General features: G+C 57.0%; 1 protein-coding gene and 1 pseudogene across 7 annotated transcripts; one reads left to right on the top strand and one right to left on the bottom strand.

Moving 5' to 3' along the window:
* Positions 1-918: 918 nt before the first annotated feature.
* On the bottom strand, positions 919-17046 carry Plxna3 (plexin A3). Of its 7 annotated transcripts, none has more exons than XM_047536763.1 (34): positions 16832-16932; positions 15852-15991; positions 14424-15046; positions 13486-14025; positions 12667-12849; positions 11218-11346; positions 11047-11147; positions 10638-10761; positions 10399-10555; positions 10206-10305; positions 9821-9935; positions 9476-9676; positions 9180-9276; positions 8851-9041; positions 8624-8769; positions 8435-8555; positions 8177-8313; positions 7910-8080; positions 7541-7634; positions 7219-7458; positions 6983-7126; positions 6669-6903; positions 6438-6580; positions 6103-6359; positions 5910-5976; positions 5670-5816; positions 5419-5578; positions 5173-5276; positions 4844-4940; positions 4381-4571; positions 3995-4164; positions 3259-3471; positions 2939-3089; positions 919-1360 (listed from the first exon to the last, which is right to left on the bottom strand). In XM_047536763.1, the coding sequence occupies exons 2-34, from the start codon at positions 15889-15891 to the stop codon at positions 1265-1267; spliced, it is 5685 nt and encodes a 1894-aa protein (XP_047392719.1). In that variant the 5' UTR covers positions 15892-15991; positions 16832-16932; the 3' UTR covers positions 919-1264. The 7 variants fall into 7 exon arrangements, 6 of the variants coding, with proteins under 6 accessions (XP_047392719.1, XP_047392724.1, XP_047392720.1 ...); XM_047536768.1 differs by having other exon boundaries at positions 3329-3471; XM_047536764.1 differs by having other exon boundaries at positions 9476-9619.
* Positions 17047-18488: 1442 nt separating this feature from the next.
* On the top strand, positions 18489-18868 carry LOC124971339 (cysteine-rich PDZ-binding protein-like; annotated as a pseudogene).
* The last annotated feature ends 284 nt before the right edge of the window (positions 18869-19152 follow it).

The following is a 19152-nucleotide window of genomic DNA, read 5'->3' as shown; positions in this document are numbered from 1 at the left end:
GAGGAGGAGGCGAAGGGGGCCGGGATGGAAGCAGAGAGACTGGCGGCTGGGCAAGACGCAATGGCACCTTCCATCTGGGTGTGGGAGAAGAGAGGAGACTGGGGGTCTCTTGACGCTGGAACCACGGAGATTAGCCGATGGATTGGCTGTGGCCTCGGACCCCCCTGAGTCCTCAGAAGAGTGGCCCTTTCTCCCGGCCCGGGGGTCCAGCTCGCCCAGACCCCAGTGGGTCTACCCGCCCGGCCCAGAGACAAGCCCGCACGCCGACCCCATTTCCCCAACATTTAATTAGGAAAGACCACGACTTGAACAAAGAAACTCATGCAATACCAGAGGAGAGGTTTGGGGGCTCTGGGACCCGAGACGGGGCCAGATTCCTCACAGGAGGCAGAAGACGGCGAAGCGGTAAGGCACTGCCGCCTGGGCCTCTCGGTGGGGCGAGCCAGGGCACCACGGGGCTGCGGGGATGCGCCGCCGAGGCTGAGGGGCTCCGGGGCCAGTGCAGACCACGCTGAGGAAGTCTGGCAGTGGGGTCTGGAGAAGGAGCGTTCCCGAGTCCCCGGGGCCAGCTCAGGCCCCAGCGCGAGCCTTGTTACCGTTCTCCAGGTGCTCAGAGGGAACAGGGACCTGTGGGAGTGTAGTCTGGCTCTGGAGACGTTTGGAGGGGACACTGTGGCCTGGCTTGGCACAGCCAGTCTGAAGCAGTTTCAGGTACATTGGCCCACCCCAAGTGCTGCTGGTACCCTCTTCTTGGGACAGGTGGGCCAGCCACAGCAAGGATGCGGTGCCAAAGGCTAGGTCAAGGCTGGCAATGTCAAAAAGGAGCCAGAATGGGTGAGAGAGTTCAGAACAAATCAAAGAGAGGAAGGTCAGTGAGATTGGCAACACCCCTTGGGGACACATACTTACAGATGGAGATGGAGGTGGAATCGAATTTAATAAATAGGTGGTTGGGGTATAAATAGCAAGGAGGGCAGGGCTATCCCAACACATGGGCACAAGGGCAGGAGGGAGGGGGTATTGCTGCTGCTGGAAGGGGGGTTGGTCTCCTCACTCCCTCCCCGTGCAGGGCCCAAAGCAAGGCACTAATGAAGGGGGCCCAGGTGTGCTGGGGGCATCTTGGCTCAATGACCTTCCCCACAACACCTGATCTGGGGCTCTGTCCTGGACAACCAGGCTGGAGCCAGCCACACCCCTCGATGGGGGCGGTGGACAGCTTGGCTCAGGACTGAGGAGTCCCCTCCCACCAATTCCACCACCACCCTCAGCTGTTGCTGGACACGAGGCTGATGATCTGTTCCAGCTTCTGGCGCAACTTGTGCTTCCGACAAGAGGCATCCCTGTCCAGGGCGGCGAGAATCTGGAGGAGAAGGGTCCCCTGCAGCTGGGCTTGAGGGGAGGGCCCAGCCCTTCCTGTCAAAGCCCCACTTCCCAACTAGGCTCTTCCCTCCTGCAGACTCAGCCCATCCACACCCTGCAGCCCTGTGGGCAGCTCACGGTTCAACTCTCTCCCCTCTGAACAAACCCACTGGCTTCACCTCGACCCTCAGCCCTTCCAGTTACGGAGCCTTCTTCTCTCCACGACCAGCAGGCAGTCCTTCTCAAGAGTGGTCTGCACTCACTGTACCGACTGCCCCTTCCCACGGCCTTCTAGTCCCCAACCTCCTCCACCCAAACCTCTCTTGCTAGGTCTCCGTGATCTCACTGCCAGACCCAGGGAGTGCGCTGTAGCTCCATCCACCTTGACCAGCAGCAGCACCCTGCAGAGCAGGCCACTCCCCGCTGCTTGACCCGAGGGGGTCCTTCCTCAGGCCGCAGGACTCCTTGAGACGCTCTTGGCTTCCCTCCCACCCTGCTGCCAGAGCCCCCTCTCCTCTCTGATCTCTGAGTAGCCCAGCGCTGCACACTTGGGCCACACCTGGCTCTGAACCCACTCTGACTTCTCCCGCGGGGGAGCCCACCCACGGTCAGGGCTTTAAATGCTCTCTACAGGCTCACAAAGGTGCCTCTGCAGCCCAGACTTTCCCCCAACTCCAGACCCGATATGCAGTCGCCTACTTGTCAGGTCGAGTGTCTTGGCTGTCTTCGCTCTAGAACGGTCCTGGTTCAGCCCTCCCAGTCAATCCACTCTCCCTGGGTGCCATTCCTCCCACCCATCCTGAGAGTGCTCTGAGGTTCCCCCAGGGCTTTCCCACTTTCCACAGAAGGCCTGAGTGGTGCTGAAGAACTCCTGGTCTCTGTCCCCTAAACCTATCATAGGACTGTTCTACCCACGGTCTTTCCAACCTATGTTTATGGCAATGGAGCCTGTTCTGCCAACTGCTTGGCCAAAAAACCCCACAGTCATCCTTGGCCCCTCTCTTCCTCTCCTGGCCCACATCCAATCCTTGAACCAAGAATAAATCTTGAGTCCACAGACTTATGCCCCACCCCTACTAACATCTCCAATTACAAAGCCCACAAGCCCTATAAATGGCCAGCCCCACCCACTTCTATCCCCATTCTACACCCCTCAGGCCATCCATTCCAGTGCTCAAACTCCACACCCCCTTTTTGTTATACTGGGGATTGAACTCAGGGCCTCACACATGTTAGGCAAAAATTGTACCACTGTCCATCCCTTTTAATTTTGAGACAAGGCCTCACTAATTTAGAAGCTGGTCTTAAACTTGTGATCCCCCTGCCTCAGCCTCCGAGTAGCTGAGATCACAGACACATATCATAGCACCTGGCTCAGCCCCTCAACTTTTGCCCAATGGGAACTCTGTGCTCTAGCCAATGGCTTCTCGTCTGTGCTCCCCAAATCCCAGCCTCTATGGAGAGTATCATCTGTGCTGACTCTGCCTCCTTGCAGTACACCCCCATCAGCCCCCTGCCTGTGCCCCTGGCTGCGCCTTCAGGGTCAACTAACTAGGGGCCTAAGGGGTGCACAACACACCTCCTGGCGGTACTTGGTGACATAGAAGTAGAGCTCGCTGAGTGCACTTAGGACATTAAAGTCACTGGCATGGAGGCGGGACTGCTCCACCAGGTAGGCGTCCATGTCTTGGTCACTGATGGAAGACATCTTTGCAATGTCTCGGTAGTACCTGTTGGGACCCTGAGTAGGTTAATCAAGCAGATGTCACAAATTCCAAAACCCCTACCCTTGCTGCCCAGTCAGCCTCTGGGGCTTTTTCCAACAGCTGGCTTGCCTCAGACAGGCTACCCAGGGTGGGACAATTCTGTCACCCACAGTGGTCTCCTCTTGGGGCCCACCTCTCCACCCAGCTCTTGTAGTTGGGAATGTCCTTGGCATAGAGTAGCTTGTTGGAAGGTGAGTCCTTGCCCAAGCGGTGCTCTGATGTGGAACAGGAGTCCATGAAGGTCTGGGCCACCACTGACAGGCAGGCATCTGTGATGCTGTTCTTGTGGATGTCGAACACGAACTGAGGGTTCTTGATCACATTCACCCAGAAGCGCAGGGGAAGGCTGAACAGAAGGACATACATCCAAGGCTCCTACTGACCCCATGGGCCCCTACCACCACTGCCTCCCTTCATACTTATTCCTGTCTGGCCAGCTCATGTCTTGTCCTGAGGTGGCAAGAGACATGTGTTTAGGGTAAATGGCATATGAACTATCAGCTAGACCTCAGGCAGTGAGAAATCAGAGGAAATGCCCCTTCTGTCCTCAGTAGGTCTCAACTCCTTCTGCAGCTTTCACTTTTACCACTACTTCCACCTGTGACAAGCCATCAGCATCTCTACCCTAAGCAAGGCCCTGGAGGGCAAAGGGCCATGTCCCTGAAGTGGCCTCACTGCTCACATCCCTCTCACCCAAAGAACCTGGCAACATCCACCTACAGAGTCACTCAACTCCAGGCCAAGCCACCATCTTGTCCTGCCCCTGCTGGTCATCTTGCCTCCATGGGGCCTAGGTCTTGGCAAAGCCACCAGCCTCTTCCAGCCACCCATCCCAAGGGGGCCAGTGGCAGCCAGGCATGGAACAGTACCAGTTACTCTTCCAGGTGTGGCGCACATCAGGATCGCTGATCTGACGCTGGTCAGCCTGCTCATCCAGGAAGTCAAACATGTACTTGATGGCCAGGGGCAGGGCCGAGCCCCGGTGGGCCGTGCTGAACACAGTTTCAAATAGGTCATCCACAAACTTCTGCAGTGTGCCCTGTGGGGAAAAGTGAGGACACAAGCTATGAGGGACCCAGGTCAGAATGTCCCTGAAGCCTGGCAAACTGCAGAAAGTCTTGGCAAAGAGAGGGGCTTTCCTACAAGACACTACCTCAACCTCAGGTTTAGAGTTCTTATTCCAAAGCCCTGAGAAAGTGGCTGGGGCTGGAGGGTATTTGTGCAGAGACTGAGATGACACAGGGCAGATGCATACCTTAGTGGCCAGCAACCGTGTTAGATAGATCTCCGAGACCATCTTGCTGCCACGGTCCCCCTCTCGGTGGTCGGCATGGTCATGATTCTTTACCAGGTGCCACAGTTTGGTGCCCGTCTCCTGGTCAGGTGTGATCATGGGTGCCCGTGAGCGGAGGCTATCAGGGCTGCTAGCAGTGCGGAGCAAGCTCTCTGGGGCAGAGAACAGGTGTGACCCTTAGGCCACTGGGGCCAGTGACCTTGTCCAACTTTCTTTCCCAGGAGCCCAGTAGCCTGTGGTGGACTTGGCTGCTCTTGCTGACCCACCCTACTTTGAGGCTTTACAGAATGGGAAACCACCCAAGGGCATGACTTGGTAAGGCCTCCAGGGCCAAGCCAAGTGCTTGGGGCTTCCCAAGATGGTTTATGCAGCCTCGAAGGACATAGGACCAGCAAAAGCCACCATGCATGCTAAGGACACTTACCATAGCGACTGAGGGAGCGGGTGAAGGTGAAGGAGTTGGCCATGTTATAGGCAGACACTTGTTTGGGTACCAGTGCTACTAAGGAACCATCTGTCACCTGGAGGTCCCAGAGACAGAGAAGGGGCAGTATGGGAAGCCAAAGACCACCCCCTACCCAGACCCTTTAGTGTGCAAATGGGTGGCGCTCGGGGCCCCATGAGGTGGGCTCATGAGTACAGGCAGAAGGGCAGGGAGAAGCCAGGACCACAGCTCCTGTGTCCTGCTGTGATTCAGAGCAGGGCCCTGGCTCCCATGTGGCCCTGGGGGTGAACAGGCTCCCAGTCTCTCACCTGGTAGTGGGCCAGGGAGTTGACCCTCTTCCAGTCACACTCGATTTTGGTAGTAACGTCCTCATCCTGAAGGATGATGCGGGCCATGCGGCCCTGACGCCATTCTGTGGGCCACAGTTAGCCCTTAAGAGCATTCCCCCGAGACTCTGGGCCTACTTCTTTCAGGGAACTGAACTCCAATGGGGAGTATGACAGCCCCCTTGGCATGTGTAGGTGGGAGCCAGGAGGAGAAGGACCAAGCCTCACCCAGATCCATGTCCTCAGCCTTCGGGCGCTGGGAGTAGGGGATGCCCTTGAACACAGTGTCCAGCAGTTTGTCTTTGGCCTGGGTTATGCTGTCACAGTTGAGAACCTTCACTGGGACCTGGGTGCTACCCTCACTCTCCGGGCACACACAGTGCAGGGTCTAAGTGTAAAGGGGACCAGAGGAGCATCAGTCTGAGCGAGGCCTCTCCCCATCCCCACATCTGCTGCCCCCCTGTCCCTCAGCTCCTCACCAGTGTCTTGTAGTCAATCTGCTGTCGGATGAGCTTGTCCTCACTCAAAGAGTAGCGTGCCTCACCTGTTATGGCATCGATGGGACCCTTCTCCATCTGCTGCTTGATGGCACAGTAGAGCAAGAAGAGTGGCTCCCCAGCACACTCCTGCAGTTGGAGTCAGGTGCACTGCTTGCTGCCTGACTAAAAGCCAGGTGTCCCCAACAGTACCTCCCCTGCTGCCCAGCCCACCGAGCACACCTTCAGAAACTTATGCAGCAGAAATGTGAACCAGTTGGTAAGCATCTTCTCAGCCACTGACTCTGTCCTAGGGCAGGAGAAGAGTGCTCAGGGTAGGGCCCTGGCAGGGAGCAGGGCCAAGTGTGTAACCTAGACATGAATGGGGCCAGCCAGAGGCGAGATGGGGGCTGGGACTAGGCAGGACAGTACAGACCTGCGCAGCAGCAGCTTTGGGTGGTTCTTGCTCTCAAGGTTTTTCTCTATGAGGTCCGCCAGCAGTTGCTTGAGCAGCCCAGTGGCATAGTCGAGCCGGCTCTGCAGGGCCACCATGGTGAGTGAAGCCACAGTGCCACGGTCACGCATGGAAAAGCTGCTCTGGGCCTCCAGCGTGTGGATGAAGGTGAGCACGAAGGCGCGGTTGTGCAGCAGCTGCCCAAAGAGGCGCAGAGCCTTCTCGACATTTGGGGGGGTCTGTGGGGAACAGGGAGTCTCAGAGAGTAGGCATGGCCCTGGGGGAAATAAGGCGTGGATAGGCTAGGAATGGCTCACATCCAACTCCTTAAGCACTGGGTGGGCCTCAATGCCTGGGAAGAGCACGCGCACAGCATAGGTCCGATAGTCCAGGAAAGGGATCTGCACCCCATCCATGTGGTTTGTTAGCTCGTTGATGTCTGTCTGCAGCTCTGCAAAAGCTGGAGAAAGGTGGGCCAAAGAGTGATCTGAGTAGGTGAAGGCAGGCCCAGCTCCCACAGCCTGCATCACACCCTCTGCCTCAAGCACCTTCCTTGCATTCCAAGGCCACACGGGACTCCAGGTTGTCCATCTGCAGCTGGAGCCGCTTAAGTGTGCGGTCTGCATCCTGAGTCTTGCGCTTGTAGGCGACCAGCACAGCAGTGATGGCCAGAAGCAGGAGCCCACCCCCCACTGCCAGCCCCACCATGGCTGGCAGGGTCAGTGCCCGCTCAGCTGTGATGTGTAGGGTACCCAGCCAAAACTCCAGGCCACCTACCAGCACCTGTGGGGACAGGTCCAGGGTGAGCCAACCCACCACCCCCAATCCGGCCTCCCCTGTGGCCTCCCCATCTCCCACCCACCATGACAGGCTGCCGGCCTGTCTGGCTGGGCGAGTCACACAGGAGTTGTGTGTCTGAGACAGTGAGTGCACAAGGCTGGCCTCCGATAAGCACTGTGTAGTTGAGGCGGGAGCTGCCGGCTGCTGCCGGAATCAGGTTCTTGCCCTGGGGGTGGAGCACACAGCACAGTCAGCCTAGGGCTCTCGGGATCCCTACCTCTTCCTTTTTCTCCCCACCTCTCCCTGCCCCACCAGCACCTTCAGGACAACGTGGGAGCCGGGTTTGACATCCAGGACGCCAGAGGGCCCAAGTGGCTCAAAGCTGGGGTCGGGGTAGTAGGTGAAGGAGGAGCGGTTGAGGGAGCGGGCTGTCTGTACATGGTCCAGCAGGAAGCCAAACTCATCAGGGTGCTCGCCTTGGGCTCGTGGCTGGGGTTGCCCAAGGAAGATGCCAGGGGCCTTACACAGCATGGCAGTGTCATTGATCACCTGGCACGTCTGTAGGAACACAGGTGGGCAGCCCAGTGCATGAAGCCAGGAGCAGCAGAGGCAGGGCAGGGCAAAGGCAGCTGGTACTCACATTGGTAGTCTCAATGCCACGGTACTTGGCCCGGACCCGAGGCTCCTGGACGGTCAACAGGTGAGTCCCACTCACAGTGATGGCAGTGCTTCCACTGGGACAGGGGTAAGGGACCTCAGGTTCCTCCCCACCCAGCCCTGGAGAGTTATCAAGGCTGCCATGACAGCCCAGGGCCTTCCTGACCCTGCATCACTCAGTAGGCGCCAGGTACTGTGTCATCAGTACAACTCTGCCCCCTTCACAGGGGGAGGCTCAGGCTCAAAAGGAGACATCACTTGATGGCCAAGGCCCCACTTACCAGGTGAGGCCCTAGGGAAGCAGCTCAGGGACCCAACCCAGTCTCTAACCCCCTCCTCCCCAGAGTCTCACTTAATAATGCTCCAGGTAGGCTCAAGACGAGTGACGGTGGGGTCCTGAGTGTAGGTATAGATGACTCCAGGACTGGATATGTTGGCACGGTCAATGGCAAGGGTGATTGGGGCCTGGCTGGGGCCCAGGGTGGAGACAGGCGAGATACACACGATGGCCTCTGCATCTCTTCTACAGGGACAAGCAAGCAAGCAGCGTGCTTGAAACAGGTGACTGGGGATTTTCAGATAACCTGCCCCCACAGTCCCCCGCCAATGCTCAGCCCACCTCACAAACTGGCACTCGCCATCTCTCACGGTCACTGTGACCCTGCTGCCAGCATCCAGAGAGCTGCCAGAGATGGTGAGCCGTGTGCCCCCTGAAGCTGGGCCCCGAGTGGGACTTACACGGTCAAATGTCGGGGTCTGGGGAAGAAGCAGCCTTGAGAGGAGGGAGGAGCCAGCCTGGTGCAGGGGCTGTTCCGCATCCCCCTTGCATGGTGAAGGGAAAGAGCTGGGAAGGGGAAGGGGGCGGTGGGCCACACACCACAAAACTGTAGAGCTGCTCAGACTGTGTACGGAAGTCAGCAGAACAGTCGCCTACACAGAGCTCAGCAGGCCCTGGCTGTGGGCTGGGCACCAGTGACTCCTCCATCTCACAAACGATCCTAGAGATCAGGGAAGGTCAGGGCCAACCATGGCAGATGGGGCAGGGCACCCTCATTGCCACACTCACCTCTCAGCACTGACGTACTCGGTGGGGATGGAGTTGCAACGTACGCCAGCCACTCGCAGGCCCACCTCTCTGGAGGCAAGACCCAGATTCTCGCCCACGATGGTGACCCGGGTGCCTCCCTCCTTGGGCCCCATGAGCGGGTGGATCTGCAGTGTGGGATAGGAGGTGAGGGTCAGCAGACTCACAGGTGCCCAGCAGGAGGCATACAACTGATGGAGGACGCTGACCTGGGTGATGCGTGGGTGGGTACACCGGGTGCCCTTCTGGCTTGGGTGCATCCAGTTGGTCTTGGGGGCCGGGCAATGGGCCCGCAGCTGGCACCTGTTCTCTGAGATGCACCAGCCACAGTTGAAGCGAGGGTCAGCCTTGAGGCAGAGGCCGCAGTTGGGCCGCTGGGCCCAGCACTTGTACAGGAGGGCTGTGGACACAGGGGGCACTGCTGACAGAGTGGCAGTGGCAGAGATGCAAGGAGCACTAAGGCCCACAGACCTGCCCCTGGCAGTGCCAACCATGCTCTGGATGCAGGCAGGCTCTTCAGTCCCATGTCACCCCTCACCTCGGAAGCTGGGAGGTTTGTCGATGGGGAAATCTCCATCCCAGACCACGGAGAAGTCCAGCTCAGTGTCACCATACTCATCACCGTCGTAAGAGTACTGGGGAAATCGAACTCACATGACCCCAGGTAAGATAAGCAGACCCTCCCCCGAACTTTTGCCAAACATCCCCTTCCCCAAACTCAGAAGTTTCCCTGCCAGGGCCACTTGAGGCTTCCAGACCAGGAAGCTGGCCATGGACAGGAATTACCCCGTCCTCAGCTTGCCCTTGTGAGGGGAGGCCCTGGCAGGGCCTTACCGAGGCATTCTGACACTGCACGCTGCTGCTGTTGAAGCGCACGGCTGGCACTCGCTGCTGCCGCCCCTGCACCCGGACCACGCACTCATAGTTCTTCTGGCCCGACTGGGGCTGTGGCAGGTTCTTAGCCCGCAGGGTAAGAGGCTGCATGACACCCACAGGGATCAGGAGGTCTCCACGAGGCAAGATCTCAGGGCAGCCCTGGGGGGAAAGCACCTGCCAGTGGCACCCTGGGCCCCTACCCTTCTCCAGGCCCAAAGAAACTAAAGAGATCATCCAATGCAGAAGAGCCAGAGGCCGCCCGCGAAGCCCAGCCCCTCACAAGACACATGGCACCCGCCTCACCTCGGGGCTGTGGACCCTGCCCTCCTGGAAGGAGCACTCGTGGGGGTGGCTGGTACACACGTGGCGGTACTTACACCAGTGGCAGGGATAGGGGCTGCCAACACAGGACATGCACCTGGGGGTGGGGAGTGGCTTCAGAAATGGCAGAGAAGGCCATGCCACCCTGCACTGCCTTCCCACAGGACACAATGGGAAATAAAGAAAGAACACAGCCAGGTGCCAAAGGCCCACAACTCGAGTAAGCAGCAAAGCAACAGACAGACAGGGATCAAGAAGACCTGACAGCTATAACCCCTGAGGCCCCCAGAAAAAGCCACCCTGCAGACCTGGCCTATCCCAGAGCCCCCTTCTGTCCCCAGGGACAGGTACTAGGCCAGGTACTCACGACTGGAGGACACTGCAGTTGTAGAAGACAAAATCAGTCCCAGCAAACCTCACACCAGTCTCCTTGGAGAGCAGCTGCAGCCGCACAGTGCGGGTGGCCCCTGCAGCAAGCCCAGGGGCACCATCAACTAGCAAGGGGCAACGAGCCACTCCACCCCACCCCACCCCATCCCAAGCAGCCCCAGCCCACTGACCGTGCCCCCTGGTAAGAGCCTGGAGCTCCTGGAGGGAAGGTGAGGAGCAGTGCAGCTCGCCAGAGGGCAACAGGACAGCCTCACTCTCTGTCACCTCCTCGAAGGCACAGCTCACACCCGCACTGAGGTCTGGCACGTTGCGCATGGCTATGGTCAGCTGGGAGAGGCAGAGGGCTCAGAGCAGGGTGCAGCCCCCCAGTTCAGCACACATGGGCCCAAGCACCCCCCATGCCACTCACCTGCACCCCAGGTGATGTCACTGACACGTTGTTGGGCCTGACCCGCAACTGTACACACCTGCTCAGCTCCTCTGCAAAGCCATGTGGGGCCGAGGCACTGGGACAAGCACCTTCACGGCAGCACCTGCATGGGGACAGGCCAGAGGTCCCACCACTGCACCAAGAGGGCCTTGGTGGAAGTATAGTAAGAAACTGGGGGAACAGGAGGATGACTGCCCAGCTTGCAGTGCCAGGCAACAGCAAGCCTCAGTCTCATCCCCTGGGACACAAAGGACGTCACTCAGGGTGGAGGTTGCACTCATTAGCTGGAGAAAGTGGAGGGAGGGAGGGCAGGGAAGCTGCTAGGGTGCTGCCAGGGCACAGCCCCAGCAAAGCCACCACCCCGCCCCCCTGCACCTGCTGCCCTCACCTGTGCTGCAGCACGCACCAACCACAGTGTGGGTCCCCTGAGCCCAGGCAGGCCGCACAGCTCAGGTACTGCTCGCAAGTCTCCACTGGGAGCTGGCTCACCTGAGGACAGCCACATCAGCACCCAGCCTACCCCTGCCCCACCCCCCACCACCCCCCACCGCGGGCCCACCTGCTTCTCACTCAGGAGGTAGATGTGCCGGTAGTCGGGGCTGAAGAGCAGGTCTCTGAGTATGGGGCTACCATCCACCACAGGGACTGTCTCATACAGGTGGGCATCCTGGGAGCCATCAACCCGTACCTGAGTCACAGAACGAGGCAGAGGAATGACGGGTCAGTCAGAGACCCCTCAGCCCCCTGCACCCAGGGCACCCTTTTCTTGAGCCAGGACTTTCTATGTTGTGGCTGAGCTGAAGCCAGGGCCTGCTCCAGCTCAGTGCTTGGCCTGTAGGCCTGTGGTTCCCATGGCCACAACCCTATGCCAGGGAAAGCAAGGTGGAGACTCCTCCCAGAGTCTGCCAGAAAATGCTCCCAAGAGACGGAAAGGTCTGGTGGATGGGGGAGTAGGGGTGATCATCAAATAGTATGGCATTTTTTAGGGTGATGCAAATGTCCTGGAATGAGACAGTGGTGATGGCTGCACAACTCTGCAAATATGCTAAAAACCATGGAATTGAATGCTTTAAAGGGGTGAATCAAATGGTTCATGAATTATAGTTCAACAAAGTCATTACGGCAGGGTGTCGTGGTGCACCTTGCAATCCCAATGACTCAGGAGGCTGAGGCAGGAGAATTGTAAGTCCAAGGCCAGCCTGGGCAATACAGAGACCCCATCTCAAAATAATAAAACAACAAGGGCTGGGGATGCCAGGTATGGTGGTGCACACCTGTAATCCCAGTGACTTAGCAGGCCGAGACAGGAGGATTGCAAGTTCGAGGCCAGCCTCAGCAACTTAGCGAGACCCTCAGCAACTTAGTGAGACCCTGTCTCAAAATAAAAAAATAAAAGAACTGGGGGTGTGGCTCAGTGGTAAAGTGCCCCTGGTTCAATCCCCAGTACCAAAAAAGACAAGAAAATAAAAAAAAAAAAAGAAAGAGACAGAGAGAAGGGGGCTGGGGATGTAGCTCAATGATAGACCCCCTCTATCCCCAGCACTGCAAAATAAAAGGGTGGGGGGCCCAGTGTCCATGAATAAAAGAATGTGGGGGTGGTAATGGGGATCTAGAAAACCCTTTCCAGGAACGCACTGTCTCGGGTGAGAACAAAAGGATGAGGCAGTGTTAGGCAGGGAGGGAGCAGGAGGTCTGCAGGCAGAGAGCCTGCAGCAATGACAGCTTAGCCTCAGCTCCTGCTCCCGTGGCAGGGAAAGGGAAGCCCTATAATAGGTGTGGTCTCTGTCCTCAGAGCCCCAGGAAGCTGGAAATTCAGGCCAGAGTGGGTGCTGGCACTAGTGAGGACGGGTGCTTGAGGGATCACCCAAAGAGCAGGGCTGGGCTTCTGGGGCCTAGCCTGGCTCGTCGCCATGCCCTAAGTCAGGGTTTCCCAGAGTTTAAGTGTACTTCTTGTCCCATAGCTGAAACACTGCCCCCCACCCCACATGCCAAGGATTCCAGGGCCCACCTTCTTCAGACTGCCGCTGCGTGTGCCAATGAAGACCACAGAGTGCTGGTGGTAGGTGTAGGCAGCCACACTGGCCATACCATCAGTGCTGTCAGCCAGTAGGGGCAGCCCCTCAATCACATTCAGGCCGCCCAATGGTTGGTTCAACACCAACCCACAAAAGTTTCCATTGATCTGCATGGGCTGGTGAAACAGGAGGGACGCGTGAAAGTCCAACCTGGACAGAGGGCATCAGATCTCATGTCCTGCCAGGGCACAGGATCTGGAAGTCAATGCTCTCCAGCCAGGTCCCCAAAGAAAACTGGGACTGACAAGGGAGAACATGGAGGGCAGAAGCCTGGGCCTGCAAGAGAGGGACAGGCAGCTGGGCACAGTGGCACATGCCTGCAATCTCAGCAGCTCAGGAGGCTGAGGCAGGAAGATTACAAGTTTGAGGCCAGCCTCAGGATCTTAGCAAGAAATAAAATAAAATAAAATAAAATAAAATAAAATAAAATAAAATAAAATGGGCTGGGGATGTAGCTCAGTGTTAGAGTACCCATGGGTTCAATCCTTAATACCACACACAGAAGAGGAGGGCAGACTGGGAGACTTCACCAACTCGAGAAGGAGCAAGGAGGAATAAGCTAGGAATGGATGGAGGGACAGAAGAGGAAGGTGGTAGTCTATGAGCAGAGGACACCCAGTAAAGGAGTGGTAGTAAGAAGGAGGGCAGAGAGAAGAGAGGGTAGGAGGTCTCTGAAAGGAAGGAATGGGCAGAAGGCCAGCAGAGTTGCCAAGCTCAGCCTGGGAACACTGTGGGGTGGGCAAGGGGCTCACGGTGTTGATGCAGGGCAGCTCCTTATTCAGCAGCCAGGGCAGGGCCAGTGTGCCCTCCCCACGATAGCAGGACTGGATGCGGCGTCGGATGTGGGCATTGATGTTGCTGAGGGTAAAGAGGCAGAGGATGGTCTGCCGAGGTGGGCTGGCCCTGTTCTTCTGGCCCTGAGAGAAGATGGTGAAGAGGACATCCTCATCAGCTGGCACACCCAGGGCCTGGGCCAGCAGCAAGCCAGGTTTGGCTAGGTGGGCACTCTGCACCAAGCGGTACTCCACACCACGCCAGGAGCAGCCAATGGGGAACTCCACATATGAGTAGAACTCTGAGTCCCCTGCGCACATGCGCACAATTTTGGACGTGAAGAATTTCTCGCCTGCTGTGTCCAACAGAGTCTGCTGAGTGTCTAGTTGCAGTGTCAAGAAGTACACAAAGGAGGTGCTAACAAAGCCATATATGTAGTAGATGTCAAAGGCAGGGTACAATGACAGTGTGTCTGAGGGGATCTTGATCTGAGAGGAGACAAATTCGTCCTGGTACACCTGGGGAACAGGGTGAAGTGCAAGCATGAGAGGAAGCCCAGAGCCCACTACCCATCCCATCCGCACCTCCCAGCCCTGCTCCAACGACACCATCTACCAGGGGCCTCCCTCATGATTCCCCACTTGCCCTGGCTAGACAATCACAGGAACCCAGGCCAGAAAGGCCACAGAGGGAGAGTAACTAGATTCCCTACAGATGGGGTCCCCACAGTAGGCTCAGCCTGTCCTCCCTTCCTTGACAGCTTGTCTGCTGCTCTGACAGTGAGTGGCCAAAAATTCCCCTCCTGGACTAAGGGCTCTCTCAAGAACCAGGACTGAGTAAAGAAAAGAGGGGACAGGGACTGGACTCATGAGAGGCTGGGGAAGGAGGACTGAGTGGACAGGCACAGTTCACCCACCAGACTGAACATGTCAGCACTGTCCTCGTCGCCAATGAGCTTGCGGGAGCTCAAGGTGGGGAAGTACTCCGACTTGCCATCCACAGCAGTGCCCACGAACAGCTTGCTAGGCCCCTGGCCCTGCTCCACAATGACACCAGCCATGGAGTCAGGCTCCTGGGCCCCCGACAGGTAGTGCTCCTTTCGGTGGTGAGGCTCACCCAGCTTGAAGAGGTCATCTAGGCGAAGGAACTGGCAGATGCCCTGCCAGATGCTGCCACAGGCCACTAGGCGACGGGCCGCATAGTCTATGAGCAGCAGCTTGTTCACATTGTCCACGGGCACCAGGCGGTGGGCACACACACGCATGCTGGGGGGTGGGTAGCAGCGAGCATTGTCCTCAACAGGCCCAGTGACGTGGGCCCGCAACTCAGTCAGGTTGGGGGCCAACTTGAAGACCCGGTTCACTGCACCCACAAAAACCTCCCCAGTCACTCGGTGCACAGCCAGGTGGGTGAGTGTGGTGTCTGTCACCACAAAGGCACGGAAGGGCCTGCTGCTGCCCAGACCCTCCCCCACAGTGAGGAAGAACAGCAGCAGGAGGCAAACAGTGGGCATGGCCAGCAGCTGCGCCAGGGACGGGCCTGAGGAGAGATGGCAAATGGGAGTCAGAGGCCCAGGCTGCCTGCCTTCCTCCTGGCCTGCCTGGCCCAGGGCCACAGGAGGCCAGGGGCATTCACCACCACCATGCCAGAACCCCAGATGGTGACCATGGCTGGGAAAGAGGAGGGGCCTCCAGCAGGGCACATGAGTGAGTAGCAGCGCAGGCAGGCTTGGGGGCAATCAATCATTCCCAACCCCCCACCCCACTCCCACACTGGAAAGGAGCCAGGAGGCCTTGCCTCAGCTGGGCCACACCCAAGGGGGCAGCACAGTCAGATGCTTGGGAAGACAGGGTTGGAGGCCCTCCAGGAACTGAGACCACATCCCAGAGCTGCGGGCAGCCAGCCCCACAGGAGGGCAACTGTAGGGAAGCCCCAGGCCCCAGACAGCCCACTGCCTGAACTGGGGAAAGGAAACAAGGAGGGAACAATCACAAGCCAGGGGAAGGGGGAGGGATGCTACCCCAGAACGGCACTGCCACCAGGAGCCTCTGGGTAATCAAGGCCTGAGGCTGGCTTTGGAGCCACCACATCTCCTGCTCCTGGCCCCAGCTGCCTCCTCTGCCCACCCCAGGGCCTCAGCTGGCTGTCCAGGAGCCTGTTGTCTGGCCTCCTCACTGCAACACAAAGCAAGTCTCATTGGTCCCCACAGCCACGCGTCGAGACAGACATTAAGTCAAGCTTTGCTCAGGCACAGCCAGACAGATACCCAGGCAGCCCTGCAGGGCTCTCCCTGCAGATCCAGAGGTTAGCTGGGAAAGGAGAGGTGCAGGGGGCTCCAACCCACCCGTAACAGTCCCAGGAGACTTCCAGATGGGAAGAAACATCCCCAAATACAGTTGAGGCCTTGGGGAGATGGGCCAGGGACCATAGGGCCAGTGCCAGGGCTGGCACTTCGCCCCTAGGCCACACCCAGCCGGCCCAGGGCTGAAAAGGCAGCAAAACAGTGTAGTGGTCACCAGTGGGGCAGAGCACAGTGATTCTCTCCCAGGCCCAATCCCCAAGGGAAACGGGGGGGGGGGGGGTACTAAGCATGGAGGTGCAGGGAGCCAAACCAAGGAGGCACCGAAGAGAGAAAGGGAGAACTGCAATTGCTAGAACAAGGAGCAGGCCCAGCTTTAAATCACAAAGTTTCAGATCCCATTGATCATCTCTCTGGGGTTCTTTTTGTCAGGTTTGCATCCTGAACCCCTGAACCCGGGAGAAGAAAGGAAGGCAAAAAAGAGAGACTACATCCTGCCCTCGCCTCCTCTATACCCTGCAGGAAGACAAGTCCAGGAACAGACCCCAGACAGGTGGGGAAGGAGTCCTGGAGAGTCAGGATTTGCAGCCCAAGACCCCGCCCCAGCCCCCACCTGTAAAGTGGTAACCTCGGGCATCACAGGTACCCAGTCCTTCTGCTGAAGCCCTGCCTGCTGAGAACCCGATGATGGGGACAGCCGCACGCACAGACGCGGGTCCAGCGCCCGTTCCCCAGTGCGCCCCAACCGTGTTATCCCAGCTAGCCCAGCCCCCTGCAGGAGCACCCCTCAGCAGACCCACGAAGACCTCGGTCGCTGGAGGTGCGGCAGCAATGCTCGCAAGGGCCGCCAATCGGCTACAAAGACTCTACCCGGCAAGAGGGGTGGGTTCGGGTTGGCCGTCCCTACCCGCTCGAAAGGCAGGGGCAGGGCCTGACCCCCGAGAGGCCGAGCAGGACCCCCAGGCTGCCCGAACCCCTGCCACGAGAAGGCTGTCCCTGCACCGGCGACAGGGATGGCGGCCTACCTGTCCCTCCGCCGTCGCCAGCTCCGGGTGGCCGTCCGCTGGCCACGTGGACGCGCCCCGTGTCCCACAGCAGCCCCGTTCGCGCGCCCCCGCCGCCTCGCCCCGCGCCCAGAGCGCACCGCCGCCGCCGCCCACACACTGGGCCGGCCCGTGGCCGCCGGGCCTTTTAAACCTGGACTGTACCACCGCGCCGGGCGGGGGCGCCCAGGGAGGGCCGGCCGAGGGCGCTAGAGCAGCGGGGCGCGCGGGAGGCGGGCCGCTTCTCCCCGGGGCTGGGAGCCCCGCAGCGCAGCACCGGCCCCCCATCACCCGCCAGACACCTGGCCCCGAGAACCGACCCCCTTCATTCAGTGGCCGCGTCCGAGGCGCGCGCCTCCCAGCCCCCCTCCAGCTCCTCGCCTCCTGCCTTGGGCAACCTGGAACTCGCGCGTGCCCGCGCCACACCCCCTCGGCCCTGGGGCGCGCGCCCGCCCCGCCCCGGCGCCGGGGGCCGCGCCCTTGGCCACCTGCTGCGGGTGCAAGGTCTCCCTTGTCCTGGCTAGTCGGGTGCACTCCAGCGGAGAACTTGTGGTCCTAGTTCGGGACCCCCTGACCGTCATAACCTGGAGGGCCTGTGGTTAATAACACTCAAATGCCCAGCACGGGGACTCTAAGCTTACAGCCTCTTAACACCTGGCTCCTTCGGCCAGCCACCTCGACCTTGCATGGGGCAGGGGGTATTCCCTTACTTTCCTTTTCCTTTTCTCTGCAAGCAGCTTTATGAGACTTGAGTCACCTATCATATAAGTCACTCATTGATTGCATACAATTCGGTGGCTTAAAGTAAATTCACAGAAGTTGTGCAACCATCACCACTATCTAATTCCAGAACATTTTTATCACCCCAAAAAGAATCCTGTACCCTAAAGAAGTCACTTCCCACAAGCCTGGCTACCACTAGTCTATTTCTTACTATGGACTTGCCTCTTCTTCACATCTCAAATAAATGGAATTATACAATATGAATATGTCTGAGTTCTTAATGTTTCCAAGGTTTATTGATATCATAATATGGGTCAGAATTTTAGTTCTTTTTAATTTATTTTTATTTTTACAGACTACATTTTGATTCATTGTATACAAATGGGATACATCTTTTCATTTCTGTGGCTGTAGAGCCACACCATTGTGTAATCATACATGTACATTTCTTTTTAATGCCAAATAATATTCCATTGCATGGATATTTACATTCTATTAATCTATTCATCAATCAGTAAAGATTTGAATTGTTTCCACCTTTTGGTTGTTATGCATATTTTTCTTAGAAACACCTGTGTATGACTTTTTGTTCTGAACATGTATTCATTTGCTTGGGGCATATACCTAGGAGTGGTATTGCTGGGTCACATGATAACTACATTTTTGACATTTGCACTTAAGTTTTGGAACTCGGAATTATGAGTTCTCCAAATTTGATGTTTTTCAAGAATGTTGTGGGCATTGAGGGTCCCTTGTATTTCCATATGAATTTTAGGATAAACTGGACAGTTTCTGCAGAAAACCCAACTGGGACTTTGGTGGGGGTTGAATTGAATCCGTGCACCACATTCAAGAATACTGCCATCTTGGTTTTTGAGCTGCTGCTTCAACGTTTGAGGGAACCATAGAGGGAAGGATGGTATGCGAAAAATGTGAAAAGAAACTCGGTTCTGTTATCACTGCAGATACATGGAAAGATGGTGCAAGGAATACCACAGAAAGTGGTGGGAGAAAGCTGAATTAAAACAAAGCTTTGACTTCAAAAAAAGAAAGATCTGATCCATATGGAAAGAATAAGTTCTCCACTTGCAGCATTGGTAAAAGTTCTGTACACCAACTAGGTTCTCATTACTGCCAGGGCTGTGCCTACAAAAAGGGCATCTGTGCAATGTGTGGAAAAAAGGTTTTGGATACCAAAAACTACAAGCAAACATCTTTGTAGATGTATTGATGAAGTTACTGGCTTTCTGTGATTTTCCTTTCTGCTTTGAATTTTCAAGGCATACCATAGATGTTCAACTTAAAAATAACCTATTTCAGGACAAATGATTAAGTTTTAGTGAGGAAAGTTGATCAGTATTCATTCGTTTGCTCTCAATAAGTTCTAAATGCAACAATGTAACTAATATTTTGCTTTAAGTGGTTATTTTTCTTATGAGCATTTTTTTGAACTGAAGTAAGTAGTAAATTTAATGAAAAAGTATTTCTGAGTTCTGTATGCACTTTTTACTTAACGTTATTTTATCTTATCCTCTCCATCTACTTTTACTTATAGATATCACAAAAGTGAGGAGATTATT

Source organism: Sciurus carolinensis, chromosome X (assembly GCF_902686445.1).
Source record: "Sciurus carolinensis chromosome X, mSciCar1.2, whole genome shotgun sequence".
NCBI classification, from domain to species: Eukaryota; Metazoa; Chordata; class Mammalia; order Rodentia; family Sciuridae; genus Sciurus; species Sciurus carolinensis.
This window is presented reverse-complemented; position numbering and strand designations above follow the sequence as displayed.

Bases quoted from the DNA above. Each gene is read 5' to 3' on its own strand.
- Plxna3 (XM_047536763.1), bottom strand. From the start codon at position 15,891: ATGTTTCTTCCCATCTGGAAGTCTCCTGGGACTGTTACGG. The intron at 10,762-11,046 runs GTGAGGGCAGCA...GTCCCCATGCAG, and splicing joins TGGTGCGTGCTGCAGCACAG to GTGCTGCCGTGAAGGTGCTT. The intron at 4,165-4,380 runs GTATGCATCTGC...TTTTCCCCACAG, and splicing joins CACGGTTGCTGGCCACTAAG to GGCACACTGCAGAAGTTTGT.